At 43.2% G+C, this 23,763-nt stretch overlaps 4 protein-coding genes across 4 annotated transcripts; 2 read left to right on the top strand and 2 right to left on the bottom strand.

The window, feature by feature from the left end:
- Positions 1–33: 33 nt before the first annotated feature.
- LOC147330262 (protein FAM107B) lies at positions 34–4,162 on the top strand. Its single transcript, XM_086291926.1, has 5 exons — positions 34–144; positions 1,312–1,345; positions 1,530–1,686; positions 2,410–2,551; positions 2,694–4,162. Exons 1-5 carry the CDS (start codon positions 121–123, stop codon positions 2,793–2,795), a joined length of 459 nt encoding a protein of 152 aa, XP_086148052.1. The 5' UTR covers positions 34–120; the 3' UTR covers positions 2,796–4,162.
- On the bottom strand, positions 3,662–6,913 carry b3galt6 (UDP-Gal:betaGal beta 1,3-galactosyltransferase polypeptide 6). The gene is made up of 2 exons (XM_086291925.1): positions 6,583–6,913; positions 3,662–6,253 (listed from the first exon to the last, which is right to left on the bottom strand). The coding sequence occupies exon 2, from the start codon at positions 6,241–6,243 to the stop codon at positions 5,224–5,226; it is 1,020 nt and encodes a 339-aa protein (XP_086148051.1). The 5' UTR covers positions 6,244–6,253; positions 6,583–6,913; the 3' UTR covers positions 3,662–5,223.
- Positions 6,914–8,027: 1,114 nt separating this feature from the next.
- LOC147330260 (dnaJ homolog subfamily C member 16-like) lies at positions 8,028–19,320 on the top strand. The gene is made up of 15 exons (XM_086291922.1): positions 8,028–8,583; positions 8,769–8,835; positions 8,974–9,119; positions 9,446–9,621; positions 14,193–14,377; positions 14,518–14,622; positions 14,959–15,117; positions 15,206–15,336; positions 15,555–15,732; positions 16,093–16,275; positions 16,408–16,484; positions 16,749–16,829; positions 16,972–17,067; positions 17,633–17,803; positions 17,926–19,320. The coding sequence occupies exons 1-15, from the start codon at positions 8,396–8,398 to the stop codon at positions 18,404–18,406; spliced, it is 2,424 nt and encodes an 807-aa protein (XP_086148048.1). The 5' UTR covers positions 8,028–8,395; the 3' UTR covers positions 18,407–19,320.
- LOC147330259 (cytidine deaminase-like) lies at positions 19,102–23,702 on the bottom strand. Its single transcript, XM_086291923.1, has 4 exons — positions 23,425–23,702; positions 20,490–20,601; positions 20,014–20,071; positions 19,102–19,774 (listed from the first exon to the last, which is right to left on the bottom strand). Exons 1-4 carry the CDS (start codon positions 23,609–23,611, stop codon positions 19,634–19,636), a joined length of 498 nt encoding a protein of 165 aa, XP_086148049.1. The 5' UTR covers positions 23,612–23,702; the 3' UTR covers positions 19,102–19,633.
- Between the last annotated feature and the right edge of the window lie 61 nt (positions 23,703–23,763).

Here is a 23,763-nt window from a genome sequence, read left to right as displayed (position 1 = left end):
TGCGCTCCGGCTGCAGAGCACGGGGCACCCCGCTCTCAAAAACAAAGCCGTCCTCCTCCTCCGGTGCATTCGTCTCTGAGGAACACAGCTCAGCAGTCTCTCCTTTGCACCTGTTCATCAATGCTTCTCCACCTGACCACCCAGGTAAGGCGGTTTCATTGATCGCTTTTGATTAGTGAGTTCTTATTAAATGGAAAACCATATAAGGAACAACTGGATTAATTATTTGGATTATAGATAAAGATATCTATCAAAAGTAAGTGCATGTGAGTTACCACCCTGGTGTATGGAAGCATATTTCTGCCAAATAAATAAATAAAATAAAATATATAGAGATATAAAATAATTATATCTATTAGTTTTTCTTATTTTGAGTTAGGAGTCACAAAATTTCAATTTATTAAATCGACTTACTTAAATTTTGAGAAACCTAACTCAAAAAATTTAGATAGTTAAGATTTTCACTAATGGATGGAAAATTATGTTTCTTTATTTGGCAGAAGCAAGCATCAATACTAACCAGTTACTTCTTTACTTCTTCATAATTCATTTGGCAGCTGCATAGTTCATGTAGCTAAACGTGATCATTTAAATTTGGCAACATCTTTGTAGGGTCATTACTTTACAATAGAAAGTGCCTGGAGGCGACTGTTGTTGTCAGTCGGCCCTATGTGAAGAAAATTGAATCCAACTGAATCGAACTCGAGTTCAGGTTCAGGGTTTGAAATTAAAATTTATTATTTATCAGTTATACATGTCTGCTGCCTGATGAACACTGGTTTGTAAATTATTCTACAGTTAAGCGGCGTAGGATCAAAGAAGTGTGAACTTCATCCTACTCCTTTTTGATCATGTAAATTTTGTGATATATAAAGTTAGTCATGGCATCATAATGTTTTTTTCTTTTAATTTTTTTATTTATTTACGTGTTTGAAATTAAATAGTGAATCTATCAATTATGTTTATATTTAAATGCCATATTATACAATTTATATGTATTTAAGAGTTTTTGGGGGGGTTGTTTTCCCTTTAACAGGAAGGGTGTCGAGCTTTTGCATTCTTAGCTAAAAAAGGTGTCACGCAACTAGATTTTACAGTTTAGATTGCATAATAATAATCATCCTAAATTTAGGCTTCAATTGATTCACACTAGAGAAATCTATTTACCTTTTTGGTGATTTAAGAATATTTAATAACCAGTCTGACTTTATTTTATCAAATGTTTAAATATGCTCATATGCACATTTTTACATTTTGTTTTGTTTGTGTTGAACTTCATAATTCACATAATTACCCCTGGTTTTCATTCAGGTACCACATAAAATGGGCATCCACAATAAAAGAGGTAAGATTAAAGTTTGATGAAAGTGAAGCTCATGGAGTTTGAGTGAATCTAAAGAAACAAACGAGCTTCACTTCACGTGATAGAAACTAGTTTTAGTTTACTTCATGAATATCTTGCTGTAAACATAGGCTGTAGTATTGTGTACACTGAATAAATTGCACTGGCTTGTTATCACGTGTATCAGGCAGACGTCAGTGCTGGATGGTCCCATCTCACCAGGTGACTGAAAATCAACAACAGGAGGACAGTGACCTCATTAAACCCAGAAAGCTGCCAAATCCCGTCCTGGCTTCCCACCAACACAGAGCTCTCCATCAAGAGCTGCTATTCTGCCACAGACGGTGAGAAAACACTGACACAGGTAGCAGGCACTGTTCACAAATGTTACTCCGCATTGTCTACTTGAGAGTTCTGCACTGAATTGTTCTTCATGTTATAGTACCTTTACTAAAAACACTCTGAGTTGCAGTATTTTATTAGTGTTCAAACATTTGTCCGTTGGAGAATCCTCTTATTTAACCTTTTTCCCGCTGGCTGGAGTTGTGGCAGCCGTGGATTAGCAGTATGCTTAGGTGGCGTTTAATGTGGATCAAGTCAAAAGTTAAATGCCCATTTGACCCCTGCTGAGGGATCAGCACTGAGCACTGAGTGGTCTCGCTCTCAAGTCTGAGAAAGAACAAAATAATCAATGTAACACAATCAACGACATTTGTGGTGCTTAAACAAGATTTCTATTAAACTTTCATTTATATCTTTATTTCACACTTGGTTCAATAGTTTCAACAGTTTTGTCCTTTCATACACACAAACCATGCTTTCCCTTGATATAACATTGCAACCATGCGTGAAAAGGAGCAGGTAGAAGAAAATAAAAGTTTTATTAACTATAGACACCCATCTACTGTATATACCTACACAAAACAAAGGATTTGTTGCATTAATGGTAACCTTTCTGCACTTACTCATAAGAACCACATCAGGAATTCAATGTTATGGTCTTCTTGTTTGTCTTAATCTAGAGACACGTCTTCTATCAGTTTTTTTTTTTTTTATTGTGCCCTCAGAGGTGTACTGCCAAGAAAAAAGCCAGAGCTGCTGTGTGTCCTCGAACAAAAACAGAGACAGAAGAAAAACCAGGAGCTGGCTCTCCACCCTCCCTCTGACTTGGAGGTGAAGCTACGTATACGGCAGCAGAGAATGCAATTTGTAAGTACTCAGATTTTTTTAAAAAAAGAAAAAAAAAGATGCAGGGAATTCTACAATAATGCGTATACTTTTTGAATATTTGCATGCCAACTAAAATTGAATCGTTAGAGAGGACATCCAACAACACATATCTGTCTTGCAGTACGAGCTGGAGGAGAAGAAGAGGAGCGAAGGTCTGAAGAATGTGCCAGAATTTATTCGTGTGAGACAAACACTGAAGCACATCGCAAATCCTTCCCTGTGACGATTCGAGAAAATCTGCACATACCGTTAACGTGAAGTCCAGACAGATTCTTGTTGATACTGTAAATTGAAAGGAACACGATCCTTGAATGAGAACTGTTTGTATTTCAGAAGTGTTCAAGTGTGCCGACTCATATAAACTACAGTAGTTATGAGTTGCAAAAAGGCTCCTCCAAGCTTCACAGTGGGGGGGGAAAAAAAAAAAAAAAAAATCAATTTTGCTACATTTTACATTTGAGCGGGGAAAAAAATCTTTTAAAATGAATGCCATGGGTAAAGATTTCAGCCAATAGAACCACTGCCAGGTAAAGGACCACAGCCACATTGATCCTTTTGTTATGATGCAAATGCAGCCTTTTGCTTACCTTGGGCAGACTTCATGTGGTTACATGCGGCTCAGGTTACTCTGACATATACCACCACCGAACTTTGCATTGTTGCAGACTGAGCACACAGTCTCTTTGCTTGGCACACGCTGACACAGCAGGATGGCGAGATGACGAGGCCCGCCACAGTATAAGAACTTCTAAGGACCAGTTGAAGGACGACAACAAAAAGCCCAAGATGTTGCCCCAGGCTCCAAAATCCCCAGATCCCAATTTAACTGAGCATCCTGGACATGTGTCCTATATGCTGCTGCCACACGACCTTCCCAGAGGTCCCGTGTCTCTATAACAACAGATCAACTTTAGTAGCAAGAGAGAGGGCCGTGGCGTGTTGGCACATCAGTTTTTCAGTATTAATAAAGCAGCATTATATTCTTAAATCTTAGCAGGACCGGCCTTTTGTAGAGTTCTCCATTATGAATGCATTTGGCTGTAATTTGCCCCTTTAAACAACTGATGTAAAAGATTTACATGACAAGAATAATTTATTTCTTTTTTTAATAAAACATCCAGGGGCAGCTGACCATTTACATATTTATATATATATAAAAAAAAGTGACAAACACTTGAATTGCATTGAATTAAAATCTGCTACTGACAACACTGAGAAAGAGTCATTATTCACAACAATGTAACAGCAGTCATAAAAAAAAAAAAAAAAAAAAGAGCTTAAATGTTGCCCTTTGTGCAGCAGTCTTCATTTTTAAGCGCTCCAATGTATCTTACCCCTTTGATCAAAGCTGCTGTACAGATTTCACAAGTTTTGGGAAACAGCCACTGACATCACAAAGGTGGGTTTCCGTTCGGGAGGCTAACATCAGAGAAAACAGACAACGGATAAATAACGATTGAGAGAAATTAAAACAAGTCTTCATGCTTAAAAAAAGTGACTCAGTGCCAGCCGGTAGTCGACTCCCGCATCCGTGTTGTGTTGCAAACAAAACATTCAGATTTATGCCTCTGTACAGTAAAATATCCACGCCTGGACTTTAGTGCTCTATCAGAAATGTAAGTACCATAACGGAATTCTCAAACAGGTTCCAACATGAGGAAAAAAAAGAAGTCCTGCCGAATCCCACATGTTCGCCCATTTTCTCTGAGACACGCAAAACCTTGAGCGCCATCGATCGTAAACAAAAAGTCAATCTACGACTTTTGCAAATTTTCTCAAACATATTTTAAATACAAACTGTATCCATGAGCAGCGACCACACCCACTGCAAGCCCGTCCAAACTCAATACCAGTGTGTCATGTTTGCCGCAGAATAAAATAAAAGAAAAAAGGTAGACATCAACAGAATCAACAGAAGGGTAACGATCTCCTGTCTGGGTTTTTCTTGTACTAGCTACTATACTGTAATAACTTTAAAGCATATCTCATATATGTAGAAAAAGGTCCAACAGGTTAAGAGAACATACAGACACTGAAAAGAAGTAGGCAGAAGGTGATAAGGTTAAGCACTTACAGTAAAACCGAAGGGGCTCAACAACGAAGCAGGATTGAAGATGGCTTCTGTTAAAATACTCGAGGAGCAATATCTCTTGACGGTTCACGCCAAGCCGTAAAACTGATACCCGACATCGTACTTCAAGCTGTCGCTCTGATTTAAATGGGTGATTTTAGCTCTATAACCACATAAAAGTGAGTATTAATGTGTGGAGCCCCCAAAAGAGTGTTTGAAACACAGCTTTTGATTTGTGAAAATGTGAATCTCTTCGTTCATGGCTTTTTCTCCATCCAAACCCTCACAACCACAGCTATAACATGTCAAACCCACACAAAAGGGAAATGAAACTAATTGTAGGTTTAGAGCTCCTAAAGCTGCTTTAACATGAGCAAACAAAAATAAAATCAAAAAACAGTGAATTGCACCCTTTTTGTGTTTTCACAAATGCTACAATTTGTGTGTCTTGTATCAGTTAGGTGACTTTAAACGGTCTAACAATGGAGACTTGGTGGAAAGGAAAAATCCGATAACATTACTGACTTTGACGACATGACTATAGATATAAAGCGAACTTCAGCCTTTTAGAAAACAATGATTACGGGATCCCATCCTTTCTTTGGCAGCACTGTGAGGGTGGCACACTCCAGTCATACACGTAGGACAGACGCAGCTTGACTTCCTCCTTGCAGAGCTTGCCATCGCGCTGCAGAGTCTGATGTTTTTCCAACATGTCCTCCAAGCTCTGCTTATGCGTCACCAGGTATTTGTTGTTGCAGCCACGTGATTTGTACTCTGTGTCAAAGCGTGGGTCATGTGTCCGCCGGATGTCTACCGGTGCCAGCCACGCACCCAACGACACGTCCTCGCTCTGCCACGTCTTGAAGTATCTTGCATTAAGACGCACATAATGCACCAGATCGGCCGAGAGCACGTAGCCGCCGCCCAGCGCGTAGGGGAGGTAGTAATCGCACAGCTCCCACGAGCTTTCGCGCCACTTCCCCGCCGATTTCACCCGGCCTCTGCCCGAGAAGAAGCCCCAGTACAACCGGTTGGGCTCCTTCCCCTTCAGCTCCTCTTTGAGGAGGTCCAAGCGAGCGAATGTGTCGTCATCTGCTTTCAGGACAAACGTGAACTGCACGTTCTGGTCCAGCCAGGTGTACATGTGCAGCAGTTTGAGGGTCAGGTTCTCGTAAGAGTCTCGCAGGTCGGGCAGTAAGAGTAAGTCCTTGTGCCGCCCTTGCTCCGTGTTAAGATTCTGAAGGTCCTCACTGGAAAGGCCCTGTGATCCTACTACAAACATGGCCAGAACATCAGAGTCCCGCTTGGCAAGCCAGGTGCTGCGGATAATACTACGTCGCTCCGTGTACTTCGGTCCTGTTGTGATGAGGACCACGAGAAATGCTGACAAGTCTTTGGATGCGGAGGGAGGATTCTGTTGCGCTGGGCGGGACTGAAAACCGATGGCTTGGGGGGCTCTGCCAGGAGGATCGGGGTGACCCTGTTTTAGGGTTTCTGATGTGCATTTTGCTAAGAAGACCAGAACTACAGCAAAGCTGCAAACTGTGCCAATGACCAGCGCTGTCTTGTGGCGGCACACCAGACGAAACAGATTCATGATGCGGACTCTGGGGTGAAAAAACAAAAGAGGCAAAATATATCAGCTTTATCATCACGAATTATAACTGTCAAACATAAATATGAACAAGTATAGTTAAAGGGGAATGAGCAAAGAGCTTTTGCGTCTTTCTGTTTTCACGTAGATGCTTTAGCAAAGTAACCTCAGCTCTTTCACTCACCCATGATTCTGCAGCACCAACTGGTTTCTAAGCTTAGTAGCTTAACAGTACACACACACACACACACACACACACACACACACACACACACACACACACACACACACACAAATGCAGTAACCAGTTATGAACTGAATTGAAGAGAATTTGTTAGTTACCTTAGCAAATGAAAGCGTGTGCCTGTGGTGTGAACGGTACAGCTGGAGCGGACCACTGATAGCAGCTTTGCAGAGCTAGCGTTAGCTACCGAGACCAGACCATCTGCGCACTTTGTAAGCTCACTGCGCGGTATGCAAACGCAGAAAGACAGCTCATATTGGAAGGAAGGATGGAAACTTGGTCTTTTCACTGGGTCAGTCTGGGTTACAATAAGCAGCCTCTGTCATTCACCGTTCAGAGATCCGCACACAAGGTATCAATGCAATCACTGTCTACCTCCAAGTAGTGTCACTTACGGGTCTTCGTGACGCAGGGGAAACGGAAGTGAACCTCCGCCCCCCAAAATAGAGGTTTTAAAATGGCGAAAAGATAGGTTTATATTGACAAAGATTTCATTTAATTTTTATTCTTAAAAATGAGCATAAGCAAATAGACAAACACCACAACTCAATGTTGCAGTTTTTTTTTTTTGCCAAAAACGGATAAAACACAATGATTACAGTAATATAAAACAACACAAAAAAGAACAACAAAAAAAAATAGCTGCGAGATCTAATTTTGCCACTTGTGATAATAAAGAAAAAATCTCAAATTAAAGCAGACTGAAGAAAATTGAGTGCTGTGAACAGCTGTAAACTAGAGCATGCGCAGTAGTCATTCTCCAGCTTGGAGCCCAGACCGGATGTTGTTATGTTTACTTCAAAATATAAGCATGCAAGTCCTTTGGCAAATTAAAGATAATCACAAACCTCAAATACTAAGGCTGTCATTATTGGGTCTGTGTGAGGTAGAGCTCGGGAGGATACCAGGAGCTATCAGTGATGGGTGACCTGACCACTCAGTTATTAACCACTGAACAATGCAGCTTTAAAAGACTGCTGCTAGTTGTTCCTTCATCTACACTGCTGTGAAAAGTATTTCATGTTTATACGTACACTATTCAGACCATATATATATATATTGTATTAGACAAAGATTACCCGAGTACATACAAAATACAGTTTTGAATGATAATTTCAAAGGAAAAAGGTTGTCCAAACCCTGTGTGAAAACGTAATTACCCCCTAAACTTAATAACTGTTTGTGTCACCCTTCGCAGCAAGAACTGCAGTCATGAGTCTGTGATAACCAGCAATAAGTCTTTCACATCACTGTGGAGGAATTTTCTCCCACGCTTCTTTGCAGAAGTGTTTTAATTCAGCCACATTGGAGGGTTTGAGCATGAACGGCCTGTTTAAGGTCATGTCAAAACATCTCAAAAGGATTTATGTGAGGGCTTTAACTAGGCCATGCCATTTTTGCCCAGTCTCTTTCTTATTGTTGAATCATGAACTCTGGCCTTAACTGAGACAAGTGAGGTCTGCACTAAGCTATTTAAATAAAAATCTATCATCGGCAGTCATCTTATCATAAGTTGATCAGTCTTTCGACAATGCCTTTATTAGCTCTCGTGTGGTTTTTATTATTTCTTTGTAATTAATTATGGATTTTTCTTGAATTATACTTTTTTTTTTCAGTTATTGTTCCTTTAGTTAGCCTAATTTTCATTTACTTTGAAAGTTTCAACCGGAAGCTGGTTTTCATCGCCGGCATGATACCGACTGTGCTAATGTCCATCAGTTCCTGGAAATAATGGCTTCGTCTTAGTGAAATACTACAATGTTGTGTGTGGTTATGCATAGCAGTCAAAGAGTTCGGCATGTGTGATCATGTAAGCCCGTCTGTTGCTGGAGAGCTTTGTAGCGTTACTCATCTGGACAGTACGGTAGATAACTGACGTTACTGTTGGTCAAGGACAGAGACAGACAGATCATGAGGGTTTGGAGGACCAGCCGACAGTCTGGGAAATGTGCAGCTTTTCTCGCCATCTTTATGCTAATTTTGAGCGCAGAGCTGGTGAAAACAGCCTCTGAATATGACCCCTATTACACCCTGGGTGTCAGCAGGAGTGCCAGTCAAGCCGAAATCAAAAGGGCATACAAGAGGCTTGCCAGAGAATGGTGAGTGACTGACAACCGGGCCCCTAATGTCAGCCCATCATATCTTAGCTGACAGTCAGCATTTCACATTTGGCATGAACTGCTGTTAGTATTTGCTTAACCCATCACTGTGTAGGCCTGTTTCAGAACCTTAAATGTAACCCTCTTTGAATCTGCTGGTAATCCGTAATGTCACCCTTTTGTAGGCACCCAGATAAAAATAAGGACCCTAATGCTGAGGACATGTTCATCAGGATTTCTAAGTCTTACGAGGTGGGTGAAAAGGGATCATTAGGCATTTTAACATAGTTCATTTAATTCACTTTCACTTTCTTTATCATAGTCTCGTCCCCATATTGCAGACATTACTGTCAGAGCCTTATCGTTTCCCGTTTCCTGTTTTGCACACAGATTCTATCTAATGAGGAGCGAAGGTCCAACTTTGACCGGTTTGGGCAGAAGGATGAAAACCAGCACTTTGGCCAGTCACAGCATCATGGTTTCCGCAGCTTTCACAGCAGCTTTTACTTTGATGAGTCCTTTTTCCATTTCCCCAGGTACCCTCTGCTGTCAGTGTAATCTGGGCTCCTCTTTGTGTTTGCAAACCAAACAAAAATATATATATATAAGCAGATTCCTTACATACATCACACATCAGTTCATACACTGAATACATCAATTTTGCCTTTTACACATATTTAGACTTGATCCTGTTATTCTTGTTCTTTCTTTTTTTGGAGAAGCTTCTCTGTCTCATGAACACTAATTCAACCCAAGCAAACAAATGAAAGTTACAGTTGCAGTTTACACTCAAGCTGTGTACTGTTAGCATCTTTGAGGTTAGATCTTAAAACACTTCATGTTTTTCCCTGCTTTTCTCCAGGAACAGAGACTTTTCAGACAGCAAGTACATGCTTCGCCTTGCACAGTTTAACAACGAAGTCCTTCCAGACAGCCACAAGAGGCCATACCTAATAAAAGTGACCTCAGAGTGGTGCTTTGCATGCATCCATATCGAGCCAGTGTGGAAGGAGACCGTGCAGGAGCTGGAGCCTTTAGGTAAGGATATCACTAACACCATCTGGGGATAAAGGCATCAGCTCACAAGATTAATGTCTGCACAACTGCCCATTAGGGCAACAGTGTTGAGATGCTTTACTGAGAGCCTTGCACTTCTTTAATTATTCATTATGGTTTATTTGTTGTTCTTGGTTTCTTGAAGCAAAGAGTGAAACAAGAGAACTCAACTCTATATAATGATTGTGAATAGCTGAGAGTTTGGCTTATTAGAAGCACAGTTAGTCTGTATCAGCCGTCTTGCTGTGTATGCAACCCTCTTGCACCGAGCTGATGTCACCTGTGAGAACAACTGGGATTTACATAGAATTTCACAAGGTGGATGTTACAACTGTTTAACAAAAGTCTCTTGCTTTGCTTCAAGATTCAAGGCCTTTATTGTCACTATGCAAACATAACAAAATTACAGCGATACTAATCTCCCGTGGCACGTAACATTTAGATGGTGACAGAAATAAAAAAGAAAACAAGTAAAATGTAAGAAGTACAAATGATTAAAAATTCTGCACTAACAAAGCTAAAAAGAACAGCAAGAGTGAGGGCGCGTTAGCAGTTTTATAGTACTGGACAGTCTCCTGGAGAGGGGCTGGACTCTGTCTCAGTCTGGAGTTGCCCCTGGTGAGAGGCGGCGGGCTGGGGTGGGTATCCTAATATCCCCTCGGCTTGCTGCCGGTACGTTGGGGTTTTTCCCGGTGGACGAGAGGGTTTGTTCCCTGCGCCTTAGGGTCGGGGAACGGGTCCTGACTGTCATCTGCGCTTATGCGCCGAGTGGCAGTTCAGAGTATCCAGCCTTCTTAGAGTCCCTGGGGGGGGTGCTGGAGGGTGCTCCACCTGGAGACTCTGTTGTCCTGCTGGGAGACTTCAATGCTCACGTGGGTAACGACAGCGAGACCTGGAGGGGCGTGATTGGGAGGAACGGCCTCCCTGATCTGAACCCGAGCGGTGCTCTGTTATTGGACTTCTGTGCTAACCACAGTTTGGCCATAACGAACACCCTGTTCGAACATAAGAGTGTCCATAAGTGCACGTGGCACCAGGACGCTCTAGGCCGTAGGTCGATGATCGATTTTGTAATCGTATCAGCAGACCTGCGACCATATGTTCTGGACACTCGGGTAAAGAGAGGGGCTGAGCTGTCAACTGATCACCACCTGGTGGTGAGTTGGATCAGGTGGCGGGGGAGGACGCTGGACAGACCTGGTGCACCTAAACGCGTAGTGAGGGTGTGCTGGGAACGTCTAGCAGAGGCCCCAGTCCGCGAGATCTTCAACGCACACCTCCGGCAGAGCTTCGACAGCATTCCGAGGGAGACTGGGGACATTGAGTCCGAATGGACCATGTTCAGAGTCTCCATTGCCGAAGCTGCTGCATTGAGCTGCGGCCGCAAGGTGGTGGGTGCCTGCCGTGGTGGTAATCCCCGAACCAAATGGTGGACACCAGAGGTGAAGGGAGCCACCAGGCTGAAGAAGGAGTCCTATCGGGCTTGGTTAGCCTGTGGGACTCCGGAGGCAGCCGACAGGTATCGACAGGCCAAGTGGAATGCGGCTCGGGCAGTGGCTGAAGCAAAAACTCGGGTGTGGGAGGAGTTCGGAGAGGCCATGGAAAAAGACTTTCGGACTGCCTCGAAGAGATTCTGGCAAACCGTCAGACGTCTCAGGAGGGGAAAGCGGTGCTCTACCTGCACTGTGTATAGTGCTGGCGGAGCGCTGCTGACGTCGACTGAGAAAATTGTCAGGCGGTGGAAGGAATACTTCGAGGACCTCCTTAATCCCACTGACACGTCTTCCGAGGAGGAAGCAGAGTCTGGGGATGAGGGGAATGACCCGCCAATTTCCGGGGGCAAGGTCACTGAGGCAGTTAAACAACTCCTTGGTGGCAGAGCCCCTGGTGTTGATGAGGTCCGCCCCGAGTTCCTGAAGGCTCTGGACATTGTAGGGCTGTCCTGGTTGACACGCCTCTGCAATGTTGCGTGGAGATCAGGGGCAGTACCTGTGGACTGGCAGACCGGGGTGGTGGTCCCCATCTTTAAGAAAGGGGACCGGAGGGTGTGTTCCAACTACAGGGGGATCACACTCCTCAGCCTCCCTGGGAAAGTCTATGCCAGGGTGCTGGAAAGGAGAGTTCGTCCGTTAGTCGAACCTCGGATACAGGAGGAACAATGCGGTTTTCGTCCTGGTCGCGGAACACTGGACCAGCTCTTTATCCTCTCCAGGATACTTGAGGGTGCATGGGAGTTTGCCCAACCAGTCTACATGTGTTTTGTGGACTTGGAGAAGGCATTCGACCGTGTCCCTCGGGGTGTCCTGTGGGAGGTGTTGCGGGAATATGGGGTGTCTGGCCCATTGCTACGGGCCATTCGATCCCTATACAACCGTTGCAAGAGCTTGGTTCGCATTGCCGGCAATAAGTCGGACTCGTTCCCGGTGGGTGATGGGCTTCGCCAGGGCTGCCCTTTGTCTCCGGTTCTGTTCATAATTTTTATGGACAGGATTTCTAGGCGCAGCCAAGTGGCGGAGGGCTTTCGCTTTGGTGGCCTCAGAATCTCATCTCTGATTTTTGCAGATGATGTGGTTCTGTTGGCTTCATCGGGTGAAGGCCTCCAGCTCGCACTGGAACGGTTCGCAGCCGAGTGTGAAGCAGCGGGAATGAGGATCAGCACCTCCAAATCTGAGGCCATGGTTCTCAGCCGGAAAAGGGTGGAGTGCCCACTCCGGGTCGGGGATGAGTTCCTGCCACAAGTGGAGGAGTTCAAGTATCTCGGGGTCTTGTTCGCGAGTGATGGGAGAAGGGAGCCGGAGATCGACAGACGGATTGGGGCTGCAGCTGCAGTAATGCGGACGCTGCACCGGTCCGTCGTGGTGAAGAGGGAGCTGAGTGTAAAAGCGAAGCTCTCAATTTACCGGTCGATCTACGTCCCTACCCTCACCTATGGCCACGAGCTGTGGGTAGTGACCGAAAGAACGAGATCGCGGATACAAGCGGCAGAAATGAGCTTCCTCCGAAGGGTGGCTGGCCTCTCCCTTAGGGTGAGAAGTTCGGCCATCCAGGAGGGGCTCAGAGTAGAGCAGCTGCTGCTCCACATCGAAAGGAGCCAGCTGAGGTGGTTCGGGCATCTGACAAGGATGCCCCCTGGGCGCCTCCTGGGTGAGGTGTTCCAGGCATGTCCCACCGGGAGGAGGCCCCGGGGCAGACCCAGGACACGCTGGAGAGATTATATCTCTCGGCTGGCCTGGGAACGCCTTGGTATTCCCCCGGATAAGCTGGAGGAGGTGGCTGGGGAGAGGGAGGTCTGGGCCTCTTTGCTTAGGCTGCTGCCCCCGCGACCCGGCCCCGGACAAAGCGGATGAAGATGGATGGATGGATAGTACTGGACAGAGTGCAAAATGATTATGCAAGTTCTAAAATGTTGATAAAATAAGTCATGTACCCATATAAATATGTCTATCTGAAGGATGAAAACATGACTGTACGTGAGATACAGAAGAAGCATAGCTCTGAAGGTGCCTGCCTCATGGGGCGAGCATAATAAATAGCGTCTAAGGTGTGTGGAGGGTCCTTTATTTGTCTGTCAAACAGCTGTTGTGACTCACCTACAACTGCTGAGGTTTTGCCATCCCAAGAAATCCCAGCTTCAGAAACCTGAAGTTGGGGACTATCTCCATGGCTTCTTTCATTAATGTATAGATTTTTTTGAGGTGCATGTGTGGTTTATTTTGTAGCCCAGATGTCTACAATGATCTCTTTGGTCTTTGTGTTCACACACCATACTATTATAATTTGAACCTTTTCCCTGTGTGCGTCATTTAGGAGGCTACTCGTGATTGTATTATTTGCAAACTTAACAGTGGTGCTTGAGTCTGGACGGGTTCGGTAATTAGTGTAGCTTCTGATGCTAAAGCGGTATTAAGTACTGTGCTGTTCAGGTCATTTTATGACTTAAACTAGGGGAATAGTAGTTCTTCTTAGACGCTTTAAGAGTCTCTTATTCCTGAGCTTCACAGTAGTTGTTTAGTGAAAGTGAAAATCAATCTTAACTCTTTACCTCGTAAAGACGACATTTAAAATCCTCTCCGGTGTATATAAGTAAAGATCATTGGAATATTTGTTCCAAGACTAGCCCCAGTAAGCTGTATAGACCTCCTTCGCTAAACCTCTTATGCACACACAGTCATTTTTTTTCTGGAAGCAGGCCGAAATATGACAGAAACCTGAAACTCAGTTCAGAAAAGAGAAACGAGGGTTAGCACTACCAGGTGTCCAAGGGGAAAGAGCTGAAATAAGATTTACTCACATCACTTGCATCCTTTATTATTATAAACAGATTTAGCCATAGATATATTTGAATACAGAGCAATTTGCCATCAGCTTGTTGTAAGTGAAAAAAAAAGGTTTCATTCAATGACATTAACTCACCATGTAAAATTATTGGATGATAACAAATCTGCCAATACTGTTTAGGATTTATTTATTTATTTTTAACTTGCTGAGGCAGAGGATTTGTTTTACTCTAGTATGCCAGGTCCAACTGTAATCTGTTGTTATTTTTACTCCAGGTGTAGGCATCGGTATTGTAGACCTGGGCTTTGATCGGGCTTTGGCCAAGCAGCTGGGAGCTTACCGTGCTCCCTCCATCATCGGGGTGGTGAACGGAAAAGTGACCTTCTTCCATCAGGCAGTGGTGCGGGAGTTCCTGCGACAGTTTGTTGAAGATTTGCTGCCCCAGAAACTGGTGATGAAGGTAACTAAAACTGACACAATTGTGCTGCTACTGCATGTGTGTGCCATCATCAGTTTTTCTTCTGTGTTTATAGATTAGTCATCATGGCTAATAAAGTTGCAGGAAGTATATTTTTCAGCTAATTTCTGTTGTTTTTGTAGATCACTGACGATAACTACATGGCATTTCTTGAAAACTGGCATGTGGAAAATAAACCCAGAGTTCTGTTGTTTGATCAGGTCCCCATTGTTCCCCTGCTCTACAAGGTAGGAGAAGAACACATCCAGCTCCAAGCAAATAGATCACTCATTACAGAATGAGTTGTTCAGCCTGCCTCATCCCCTGCTTATAAAAAACAAAAATGCATGACGGCACATAAATAGACTCCCAACAGCAAGTGCAGAGGTCTCTGTTTTTGCAGCTCTTCCACTTAAAATTGTTCCTTTTTCCAAATAGATTAATTTTATATTTATATACCGCACAGAATTTTAGCTAATTTATTTTCACCTTAGATGGTTAACAATCAAAAACTAATACAAAAGCAGCGTCATTTTTGTCTTGAGCACCCTTTCAGGCTCTAATCTTTCCATTCGACCCCACAGTTGACAGCATTCGCCTTCAGAGATTATGTGCGTTTCGGCTTTGTGGACCAGAGTGGCACAAGCAGCACCAGGCTCCTGCTGCAGTTCAACATAAACACATATGCTCCCACCATGCTGCTCTTTAAGGAAGACACGGTGAAGCCTGTTGACATCATCCAGGTACACCAGGAATATGCTGCAGCTTAAAGCCGGTTCCTTATGGTAATCGATTTAAACTTTACATAGAAGGATCTTTGTTTTTTATCAGGCCAGAGGGATGAAGCGACAGATGATGAACGAGTTTGTCTCAAACAACAAGTTCCTGCAGGTGCCACGACTGGTCAGCCAGCAGCTTTTTGATGAGCTATGTCCTGTCAAGCAGTTCCACCGGCGGAGGAAGTAAGACATTTTGTGAACAGATTAGTCAATAGTCCTGCACTTATGATCCTACTTAGATTGACCTCTTGTAAACTGAGCCAAGACTGTTAGAAGAAAAATAATTTTTTTTATAACTGTAAGAAGCAGAATAGTTGGACAGTTGTCATGATGGTAATGCAAAGGTTGTGTAGCTACATTTGACTGCGGTGGCTGGGGAGCTGATTGTGAGTGGGTTGCAGGTACTGTGTGCTGCTGATCACAGGCGATGACCCAGCCTATCTCGCAGCCAATAAGGCCTTCCTGGACTTCGCCTCAGCCAACAGCAAAGATGTGCTACGGTTTGCATATGTCTACCAGCGTCAGCAGCAGCCTCTCTGCCAGGCATTGCTCCAAAATCAGGGAGCACACTCTGCTCAGGTCAGTGGTCAAAACACACACAGTCCATACTTTACAAAAGCAATCCCCAAAGTCAAGAGTTCTGCAGCCCGCTTAAAAACCAGAAAATCTTTTTTAGTGGCTGTTATTACTGCGGCCCACCCCGGCCAACGCTTTGGGAATCACTGCTTTGTAACAATCATCACTTTTCTGTCTGTTATTGCTACAAAAAAAACAAAACCTCAAGGACATCCTGCACTTTTTGGCAAACCACCTTCATATACCCAGAACAACTTGCAATGGAAGATCTCTCTGATACGATGTGTCACATTACCGATATGTGCAGACTAAAGATGGTGCAGCGCCTCAAATTACAGTCACAGTGCTCCTAAACACTGACAGGTGGTGATTCTCGAGAGGCGGAGCCAGACTGGTAAAGTCCTGTACCGCTCCGTGAGCGGTGGCTGGAATGGCAGCGAGGAAGACAAGTACCACCTTCATGAACAGCTGGAGCTCCTTCAGAAGGACCCCACCTATCTGACTTCAGACGCCACCTTACCAGAACTCAACAACGAGATGGCCCCCGTAAGTGCCAGCGTAGATGCTTTAGTCGAGAGCCTGCCAGGCTGGGTCTGCATGGGCATTCACACATTCATCTGAGGGTGAACTTCATTGAATTATATTTTTGCATTAATGTCCTTATTTTTCCCTTACCAGATTTTTATCATTCGGTGGATGAATGCTGCTTATGATTACATGCTTCAAATATACGATGACCTTCTCTACTCAAATTGGTAAGACAATACTGATCCAGGGAATCTGCTGAGTTCACTGTAAGAAAGAGACAGTCCAACAATGTTTGTTTTTCCTGATATTTTTGAAATGATTAAGTAGGTGAATCATTCTGTATCAGAATGAATATGAACGTTGAGGTGGCTCTGTATGTTCTTACGTTCTGTCTTTAATTACAGCTGTAACGCTGCTCCTCTAAAGTGTATCAACATGTAGAGACAAAATTAGCTGAAACTCCTTTTTTTACTTCATTTTTTTCCTGCAAGGCGAGAGATGATGCCTATTCTGTCCTTGATCTTCTCAGCTCTCTTCATTGTTTTTGGCACCGTCATCATCCAGGCGTTCAGGTGAGGTAGACCCTGTTGGCAGACATGCACACTGAAACTTGACTGGTTGGCAGGTGCTTGCAGATGTTGAGCTGAGTCAAACTCTGGGAAAATATCATGATCTCAAAAGACTGATGATTTTCTTTCTTTGGTATATTTTCAGTGAGCCGGGTGAGAGCAAACCCCAAAAACCAAAACCAAAGCCAAAGGAGCAAACACGAACTGAGGATGATGCATCGAGCAGAGCAAGTACCTTCAGGTAATGTAATGACAAGTATAAGAGCCACTCTCATACCTTCCATGAGCGACTCTAATTGGAAATAATGCTTTTGAAAGCATATTTTGAAATTTTGTAGGTTTTTATCTAGCAGGCAGGATCATGGATGATTCCATGTGACCTAATAGAATAATGTTTGTGCGTTAATAGTTTCTCAGTCCAATACACCAAAAACCTTTGTCAAAAGAGAGTGCAGGTATGGGTCATTTTTGTTAGATACTTTTTTTTATGCTTGAAGGATTCTTAGGTCACTTTGAAGTGGTGTAAAAAAACAAAAACAAAAAAACAAACAAACAAGGAGAAACATGAAACTGCACTAAAAAGGATTGCAAAAGAAGGCAGTGTGCAAAGAAAAACTTTGAAAGACCTCCGAGAAAGCCTGGAGAGCTACTGCTCAAGACTAACTTTGAAACTCACAAAAACATTTGGCTCTTTGGAAGCAAAATATAAAGAAATGAATAATGACTCAAAACCTTTGCACTGTACTGTATATGGACATGAACTACAAAAGCATATTTCATTAGTTTTTCCTCTTTGGTTTGTGTAGCCGTCCTCCAAAAAAGGACTTTGTGGAGGTGACAGAGCTAACAGGCATTACATACACCAGCAACCTTGTCAAGCTGAGGCCTGGCCACATCAATGTCCTGCTGGTGCTCACCAATGCTTCCAAGAGTGCTTTGCTCCGGAAATTTGCCAAGGAGGTTTTCTCTTTCTCTGGGTAAGTGTGGAGGTTTTACTTTTCATGAGTCTAAAGTGGTATCTGCTATACTATTGATCTGGCCTGCTAATATCCTCCAATGGCTATCCTAAATCCTAAATCTCTTTGCTGCCTATCTGCAGGTCTGAGACCCTCCACTTCTCCTTCCTCAACGCCGATAAGCATCGCCACTGGATGTCATCACTCCTTCGCTTGGATCGTGATGGTGCGCAGAGCCAGAGCCATTCAGATGACGAGGAGGAGTCTTCCAACTACATGGGCTATGTCCTGGCCCTGAATGGCCACAAGAAATATTTCTGCCTCTTTAGACCCGTGTTCACAGGGGACGATGGCAGCGATTCATCTTCTGATACCTCATTCTCCTCAGACAGCAGGAGGAAGTCCCGTTCCAAGTCAAGGTCTAGCTCACACTCCCGGTCGCGATCCCGTTCCAGGGAGGATGGATCCAGCTCCAGGAGAGGCTCCAGCAGGGCCACTAGCATAGAAGTCCACCATAAGCTTGACAGGCTGGGACTGTGGATGGAGAGGCTAATGGAAGGGACCCTGCCCAGGATACGTGTCCCAGCATGGCCCACGCTTTTTGACGACACTGCAGAGGGCTGAAGCTGAATTAAGAAAATTAGTTTTCAGGTTTGTTTGTTGTTGTTTTTTTTTAAAAGCTCTATTTTGCAGATGTAGTTTGCCACTGAACTGTTGAAACCCAGTGTTTTACAACAGCAGAATGCGCGTTCTTAATTGTTTTGTTAACGTGTTTACATCCACACAATGCATTACGGCTCAGACGTTAGCTCTAGCTAGCTGTGAGTGCAAAAATGTTTATCTACATTCATGAGGTTAAACTCATGCAGCATGGGAGATGTGCGTTTATTTCTGTCTGCTCAAGGACTTTAAAACCACATTGAACCTCTGAACTTTCCATCCACTGTTAACACCTCCCTAGAGTTTGATCTTTTAACGTTATGTCCCACTGATGGAAAAATCTGACACTTCAGAGGCTTTCTTTGGGAGCAGGCTAATGATGGCATGCAAACTGAAATTGTTGCACTGTTACAGATGATTTGTCTCTGTGGGATTGCAGGATCCTTCAATTGAATTTGATTTTGTACTTTAGTTTGCTATTCATAGCTGACATCGCTTTCAGACAAACAGAACTTACACAGCCTCAGAACACCCAATAACAGGGTGAAATGCATATCGATTAACCTGCTTGAGGCTGATTTACCTGTTTTGTTTGTTACCTCCAATCAACAGGAACAATAAATCAAACCGTATATTTGTCCATTTTAATACTTGGCCCTTTAACCACAGCAGATGTTAATGCATGGAATAAGTAGACCTAAAATCACATCATAAAACTCACCCTTGTCTCTGTAATAGAATAATTTGCTGCTCAACAAATAATAATTGTATTCTTCTATGTCTTTTGGAAGTCATTCTAACTGTATAAAATGAAGTGTAACTAAATTCCTTTTTAAAACGGTTTATTTATTAAAGTGTGCAAATATGTTTGACCTTGATATCTCTGTTGTTTGTGCTTCTTTTAACCGACACACATTGTTTATGTATCTACACAGTACTCATCATATACAAGCGGGCAAATGGTTGACTAATTGAGTCAGATGCATTGTTTCCACAGTATATTTTTAGCATCACTTGGTATTTAGAGTACACTTAAATATTTGACATTGTTTACATTTCAACAAATAATACAAGAACAAATATTGACCATAAATATAACTTCTACTACATTACATCAATGCATGATCAGCATGTGCTTGAAGTACGCTGCGTGTCACGGACACTCGTGTGTTTTCGTACTAGAAGACTGGCTCAGTTGTTATTAGGAATGTAAGACACTTTCTTCTTGGTCAGGTCTTCGGGGCCAAAGGAAACTGGCAGAAGCTCTTCCACAGTCATCTTCATATACGAGCCATCAGGCTTTGACAAGTATACATCCCAGTTTGATCCAAACTGTAAACGGGGAAAGCAAAGGGCTGGAGTCTTACAGGATAGTCAAGTGTTTCACACTGAAATGTTTGTTTAATGACAAACTAGCACCTTCTAATGTGTTACACAGGCCACAAACAGGATAAATATTGGCTAGAGTGACGTGTGAGCTTGTCACTGTGTACTGTATACAATCACTGACTGGAGATTAAAGGTCCCCTTTAAACAAATCTGCTCCAAACCAAAATGAGCAGAGTTAATACCTCTCTCATGAACTGCCTGCAGCCTCCACATGGGGAAATGAACTGGTCACTCATGTCACTGAGGAAAGGAGAAGAAGAGTTTTGAATTGGCAAATAGTTGTTTACTTATATGAAATGTAGAAAGAAAAACTCATGGCTTCTATTTAATATTAGGATTCACGGCAGAATTTCACATACTTAGTTATAGTATCACTTCTCCAGCTTTTTCAAGATTTGTGACTGCTAAGGAGAAGTATCCTACAGCCTTAACTCTTCCCTAACAAACAATATACAGACAAAAAAAGTCTTAACCTGGTTTAAGAAATAACATTGGTAGTCTGGCTGTGTTTCTTAAGGTTTAGCGACGTGCACAAAGACATGCAATGTGGAGTGAGTCATAGTCTCAGACTTTGCAACAGCAGGAAGGATGCCTGCATCTGTGGAAATGGAGAACTTTCCAGATTACTGTGTGTGTGTTAATTATACGTGCTCCTTACCTGGCAATTGCAATGGCCTTGAAACGTCGGTGCCCTTCTGACACTGCCTTTGCAATAACGTTCCTCTCAGCACACATTCCCAGATTGTAACAGGCATTCTCCACATTACAACCTGCCGAAGACACAAGAATAGAAAGGGATTGTTTTTGGCAACATGAGCAATAAACGGGGTTCTTCACATGGTAAAAAACATTCACAGCTAGGGTTGCCAACCGTCCCTTAAAATACGGAATCGTCCCGTATTTAGAAACAAAAGTACACGTCCCGTATTGAGCTAATAATGGACGCACTTTGTCCCGTAATACAGTGAGAATCAAAAGTAGTCTATAAATGTTAATGGAATTAACGCTTTGTTTGAAAACATAATTCCCAGCCCCTCTCCTGCTTTGTGACCAATGAGCTGACAGCACACTTATGACAATTCGAGTATGACAATTCAGATTACCGCTCATCTCATTGGTCGAGGAAAGGTCGCTTACGGAGAAAATACCGGAAGACAACAGATGACCACAACAAGAAGCATGGTCAACAGGGAAACAAACGCAGACACTGCGGTGCAAGTCTCGGACGACAGTAAACCTAAAGCTGGACAGACACTGTGCGATTTTCAGTCACGTTATTCAGCTCCTGCTCAAACTGCACGATTGACACACAGGGGTTAGACGTTCATAGGTCACGATGCAGGTCTCACACTATACCGCCCGATGCTCTGATGCGACCTGAGTGCTCACACTGTGCCTCCATAACATGAAGGTTATAACAGAAAATCTGTCGCTCGCTCTCTCTGTCTTTCACTCACACAGACACACCACCACCATCAACTTTGCTAAATTGCTAATGAAAAACATTGATCAGGCAGCTGTGATTGAGCAGCAATGTAAATCCAACTATTTTCACGGTTGTTGTGGTCGTGATAATTTTGTGATGCCACATCGAAAAGGCTCGGATGAGCTTTCCAAAGTTCTACAAGTTGTGCCTCCATCACTTGTGTCCAGATCACACGCTGCACAGCCGTGCTGCTCAGTCTTTTTCACCGACGTTTACGTGTTTGCGCGTGAGCAGTGTGAGCGGCTCACGAGCGATTGATGATCGGGAGCTGCTCGAGGTGTTAATCGCTTCTCGTTACCCCACGTATACTACACGATGCACGATGAAGGCCAAAATCGGGCCGATCACCAAATCGGTCGCACGACTCAAAAATCGGCTCAAAATGGGCCAAAAATCGCACAGTGTGAGCCCAGCATTAGAGCAGCAATGTTTGTTCGCTCAGAGAAAGAAAAATAGGCTGCAAAAGTACAGGGAGGAATGGGAAAAGGGAAACACCTGGCTGGGAAAATACACCATAACACCTTTAAAGCGCACTGCACTGTGTGCCGGCGCACTTTTTCCATAGGCATGCTTCTAGTGGTGGGCACATGAAGAACATGAGGGGCGTGAAAGCTCGGGGAACCCTTAACCAATTTCTTGTCCACCAGGCCATGGCAGAAGCAGATATGGTATGTAAACATTGGTTTGTTGTTTAAACCCTCTGGTTAAGGTTAATATGGGCATGTGCAGTGAATATCAGCGCTATGTGGCCAGAAGTGTGATAATATCATTTATTTTGTGTAATAAACAACTGCAAGGATAGATGATTACAACAAATAGATCACTAATACATAAAAGTAATACATAGATGAATAATGATGATGAGTTATGATGCGTAATCATGGGAACAAGTGGGTTTACAAACAGGAGCAGCTGATTAGCATTAGAAAAGCTGAAATAATACCTCAACTGAAGCCAGTTGTACTAAATGCACTAAATGTGCACAGTTACAAGAATGATTTTGTTCTATTGTTTTCTATTAATTTATATAATTTTAAGTTAAGCAGGACAGAGTTCTTTTAAAGAAAGATTTACTTATATCCTCAAAAGCTAAGCATGACAGGCTTCTGTTTAAGAAAGAGACCTGTTTTACTGTGTTAATGTTGTCATTTTGAGCTAAAAATAAACGGCTAAATGATCATTTGTTTCCCATATGGTCATATCACAAAGAATATGCATCTGCTTAAATCAAATTCAAGTCAAATGGTTAAAAAATAATTTCACACACAAAAAAAAGAGCTACCACACTGGGAAGGGTGAAGACAACTGGGTTGCCCGGCCCTGGCCACGAGGTGTCCCTTATTTATTTTTCAGGGAGTTGGCAACCCTATTCACAGCTGTTTACCAGCCTTTTACCCTCCCCAGACATTCCCACTGAGGGACACTTGCCAAGGTTTGTACAGTCCAGTGACACTGACCAGACTTTTGTGTCTTTGCTTTACTGTAGACAGTGGTCTGACATCCCTCTCGGTGCACACAGTGCCGTTGAAGCAAGTGATAACCGAAGGGCTCCCTTAGCTCGCGGGAACGCTAAGATGTGTTCCTTCTCAGAAATGTGATTTAACTCAGTCATGTGGAATTATAAAAAGCTGAGGATGTAGAGCCACACGATAAATAATAAACCTTTATCTGAGCTTTCCGCACCAAGTCCAGACATTTGAACTGTCAGGTAATCATTAACACAGCGGATCAAGACAACTCAGAACAAACTAATGTGTAATTTCTTGTGCATTTCATTTGGATAAAACAAAAACAAAGGTAAGAGCTGGGAGGTTTTGTCATTTCTCACTCGTGTGTGGAGATCTTGCACCATAAAGAAGCAAGAATTGACTTGGCTCAGATACAAACAGCATAATAATTTAGCTCACGTCTTCCCGTCTTTCACTATATACTTTTCAGGGTACAATTATGCTAAAAGTTACTTTTGTGTTTTGGTGCAACAGCATTCATTCAGTAAATAGTAGCCAATAACTTGCTTTTGTGTTCACCCCAAACCTAAAACCATTACCTTAAAGCTTCATATGATATACATGCATCTACTAAACAACAAGTTTCACATGAGACTTACCTGTATGCACACTGTTGTCAAGGGTGAGCAGCGCAGCCCCGACTCTGAATTTGCTGTAAGGACAGTAGGTTTGCTCCTTCGCCTCGTGGGAGAGCTGAATCAGTTTTGCAACTGTCTCTTTGGAAACATGTTTAATGTCACGATCCTCAATATGCATCACCTCACTGTTGGACTGGGTTCCTGCCATGATTACGGTTGTATTTTCTAAGATTTCTTTTAAAGTTGGTGTGTGAGCCTGTTGCAGCTCAGCTTTAAATGTGAATGGGACCGAGGGAAAGGGGAGAGGGCACAAGCAGCCAATCACTCACCAGAATGTCAGCATGCTGTCATAAAGAAAGG

Source organism: Aulonocara sp. 'chitande type north' Nkhata Bay, linkage group LG5 (assembly GCF_057382095.1).
Source record: "Aulonocara sp. 'chitande type north' Nkhata Bay isolate Kocher_YH1m ecotype deep benthic linkage group LG5, A_spYH_male_GT1.1, whole genome shotgun sequence".
In the NCBI taxonomy this organism is placed as follows: Eukaryota; Metazoa; Chordata; class Actinopteri; order Cichliformes; family Cichlidae; genus Aulonocara; species Aulonocara sp. 'chitande type north' Nkhata Bay.
The sequence above is the reverse complement of the archived record's forward strand: the minus strand, read 5'-3'. Positions and strand labels throughout refer to the sequence as shown.

What these genes read in the sequence shown, in the direction of transcription:
- LOC147330262 (XM_086291926.1), top strand. Translation starts at nt 121, where the DNA reads ATGCTTCTCCACCTGACCACCCAG. An exon ending in CTGCTATTCTGCCACAGACG is followed by an intron (nt 1,687 to 2,409) that starts GTGAGAAAACAC and finishes TTGTGCCCTCAG; the next exon opens with AGGTGTACTGCCAAGAAAAA. An exon ending in GGCAGCAGAGAATGCAATTT is followed by an intron (nt 2,552 to 2,693) that starts GTAAGTACTCAG and finishes TCTGTCTTGCAG; the next exon opens with TACGAGCTGGAGGAGAAGAA.
- b3galt6 (XM_086291925.1), bottom strand. Translation starts at nt 6,243, where the DNA reads ATGAATCTGTTTCGTCTGGTGTGCCGCCACAAGACAGCGCTGGTCATT.
- LOC147330260 (XM_086291922.1), top strand. Translation starts at nt 8,396, where the DNA reads ATGAGGGTTTGGAGGACCAGCCGACAGTCTGGGAAATGTGCAGCTTTT. An exon ending in AGGGAGCACACTCTGCTCAG is followed by an intron (nt 15,733 to 16,092) that starts GTCAGTGGTCAA and finishes AAACACTGACAG; the next exon opens with GTGGTGATTCTCGAGAGGCG. An exon ending in TCAACAACGAGATGGCCCCC is followed by an intron (nt 16,276 to 16,407) that starts GTAAGTGCCAGC and finishes TTCCCTTACCAG; the next exon opens with ATTTTTATCATTCGGTGGAT.
- LOC147330259 (XM_086291923.1), bottom strand. Translation starts at nt 23,611, where the DNA reads ATGGCAGGAACCCAGTCCAACAGTGAGGTGATGCATATTGAGGATCGT. An exon ending in TGACAACAGTGTGCATACAG is followed by an intron (nt 20,602 to 23,424) that starts GTAAGTCTCATG and finishes TGTCTTCGGCAG; the next exon opens with GTTGTAATGTGGAGAATGCC. An exon ending in AAGGCCATTGCAATTGCCAG is followed by an intron (nt 20,072 to 20,489) that starts GTAAGGAGCACG and finishes TCCTTTCCTCAG; the next exon opens with TGACATGAGTGACCAGTTCA.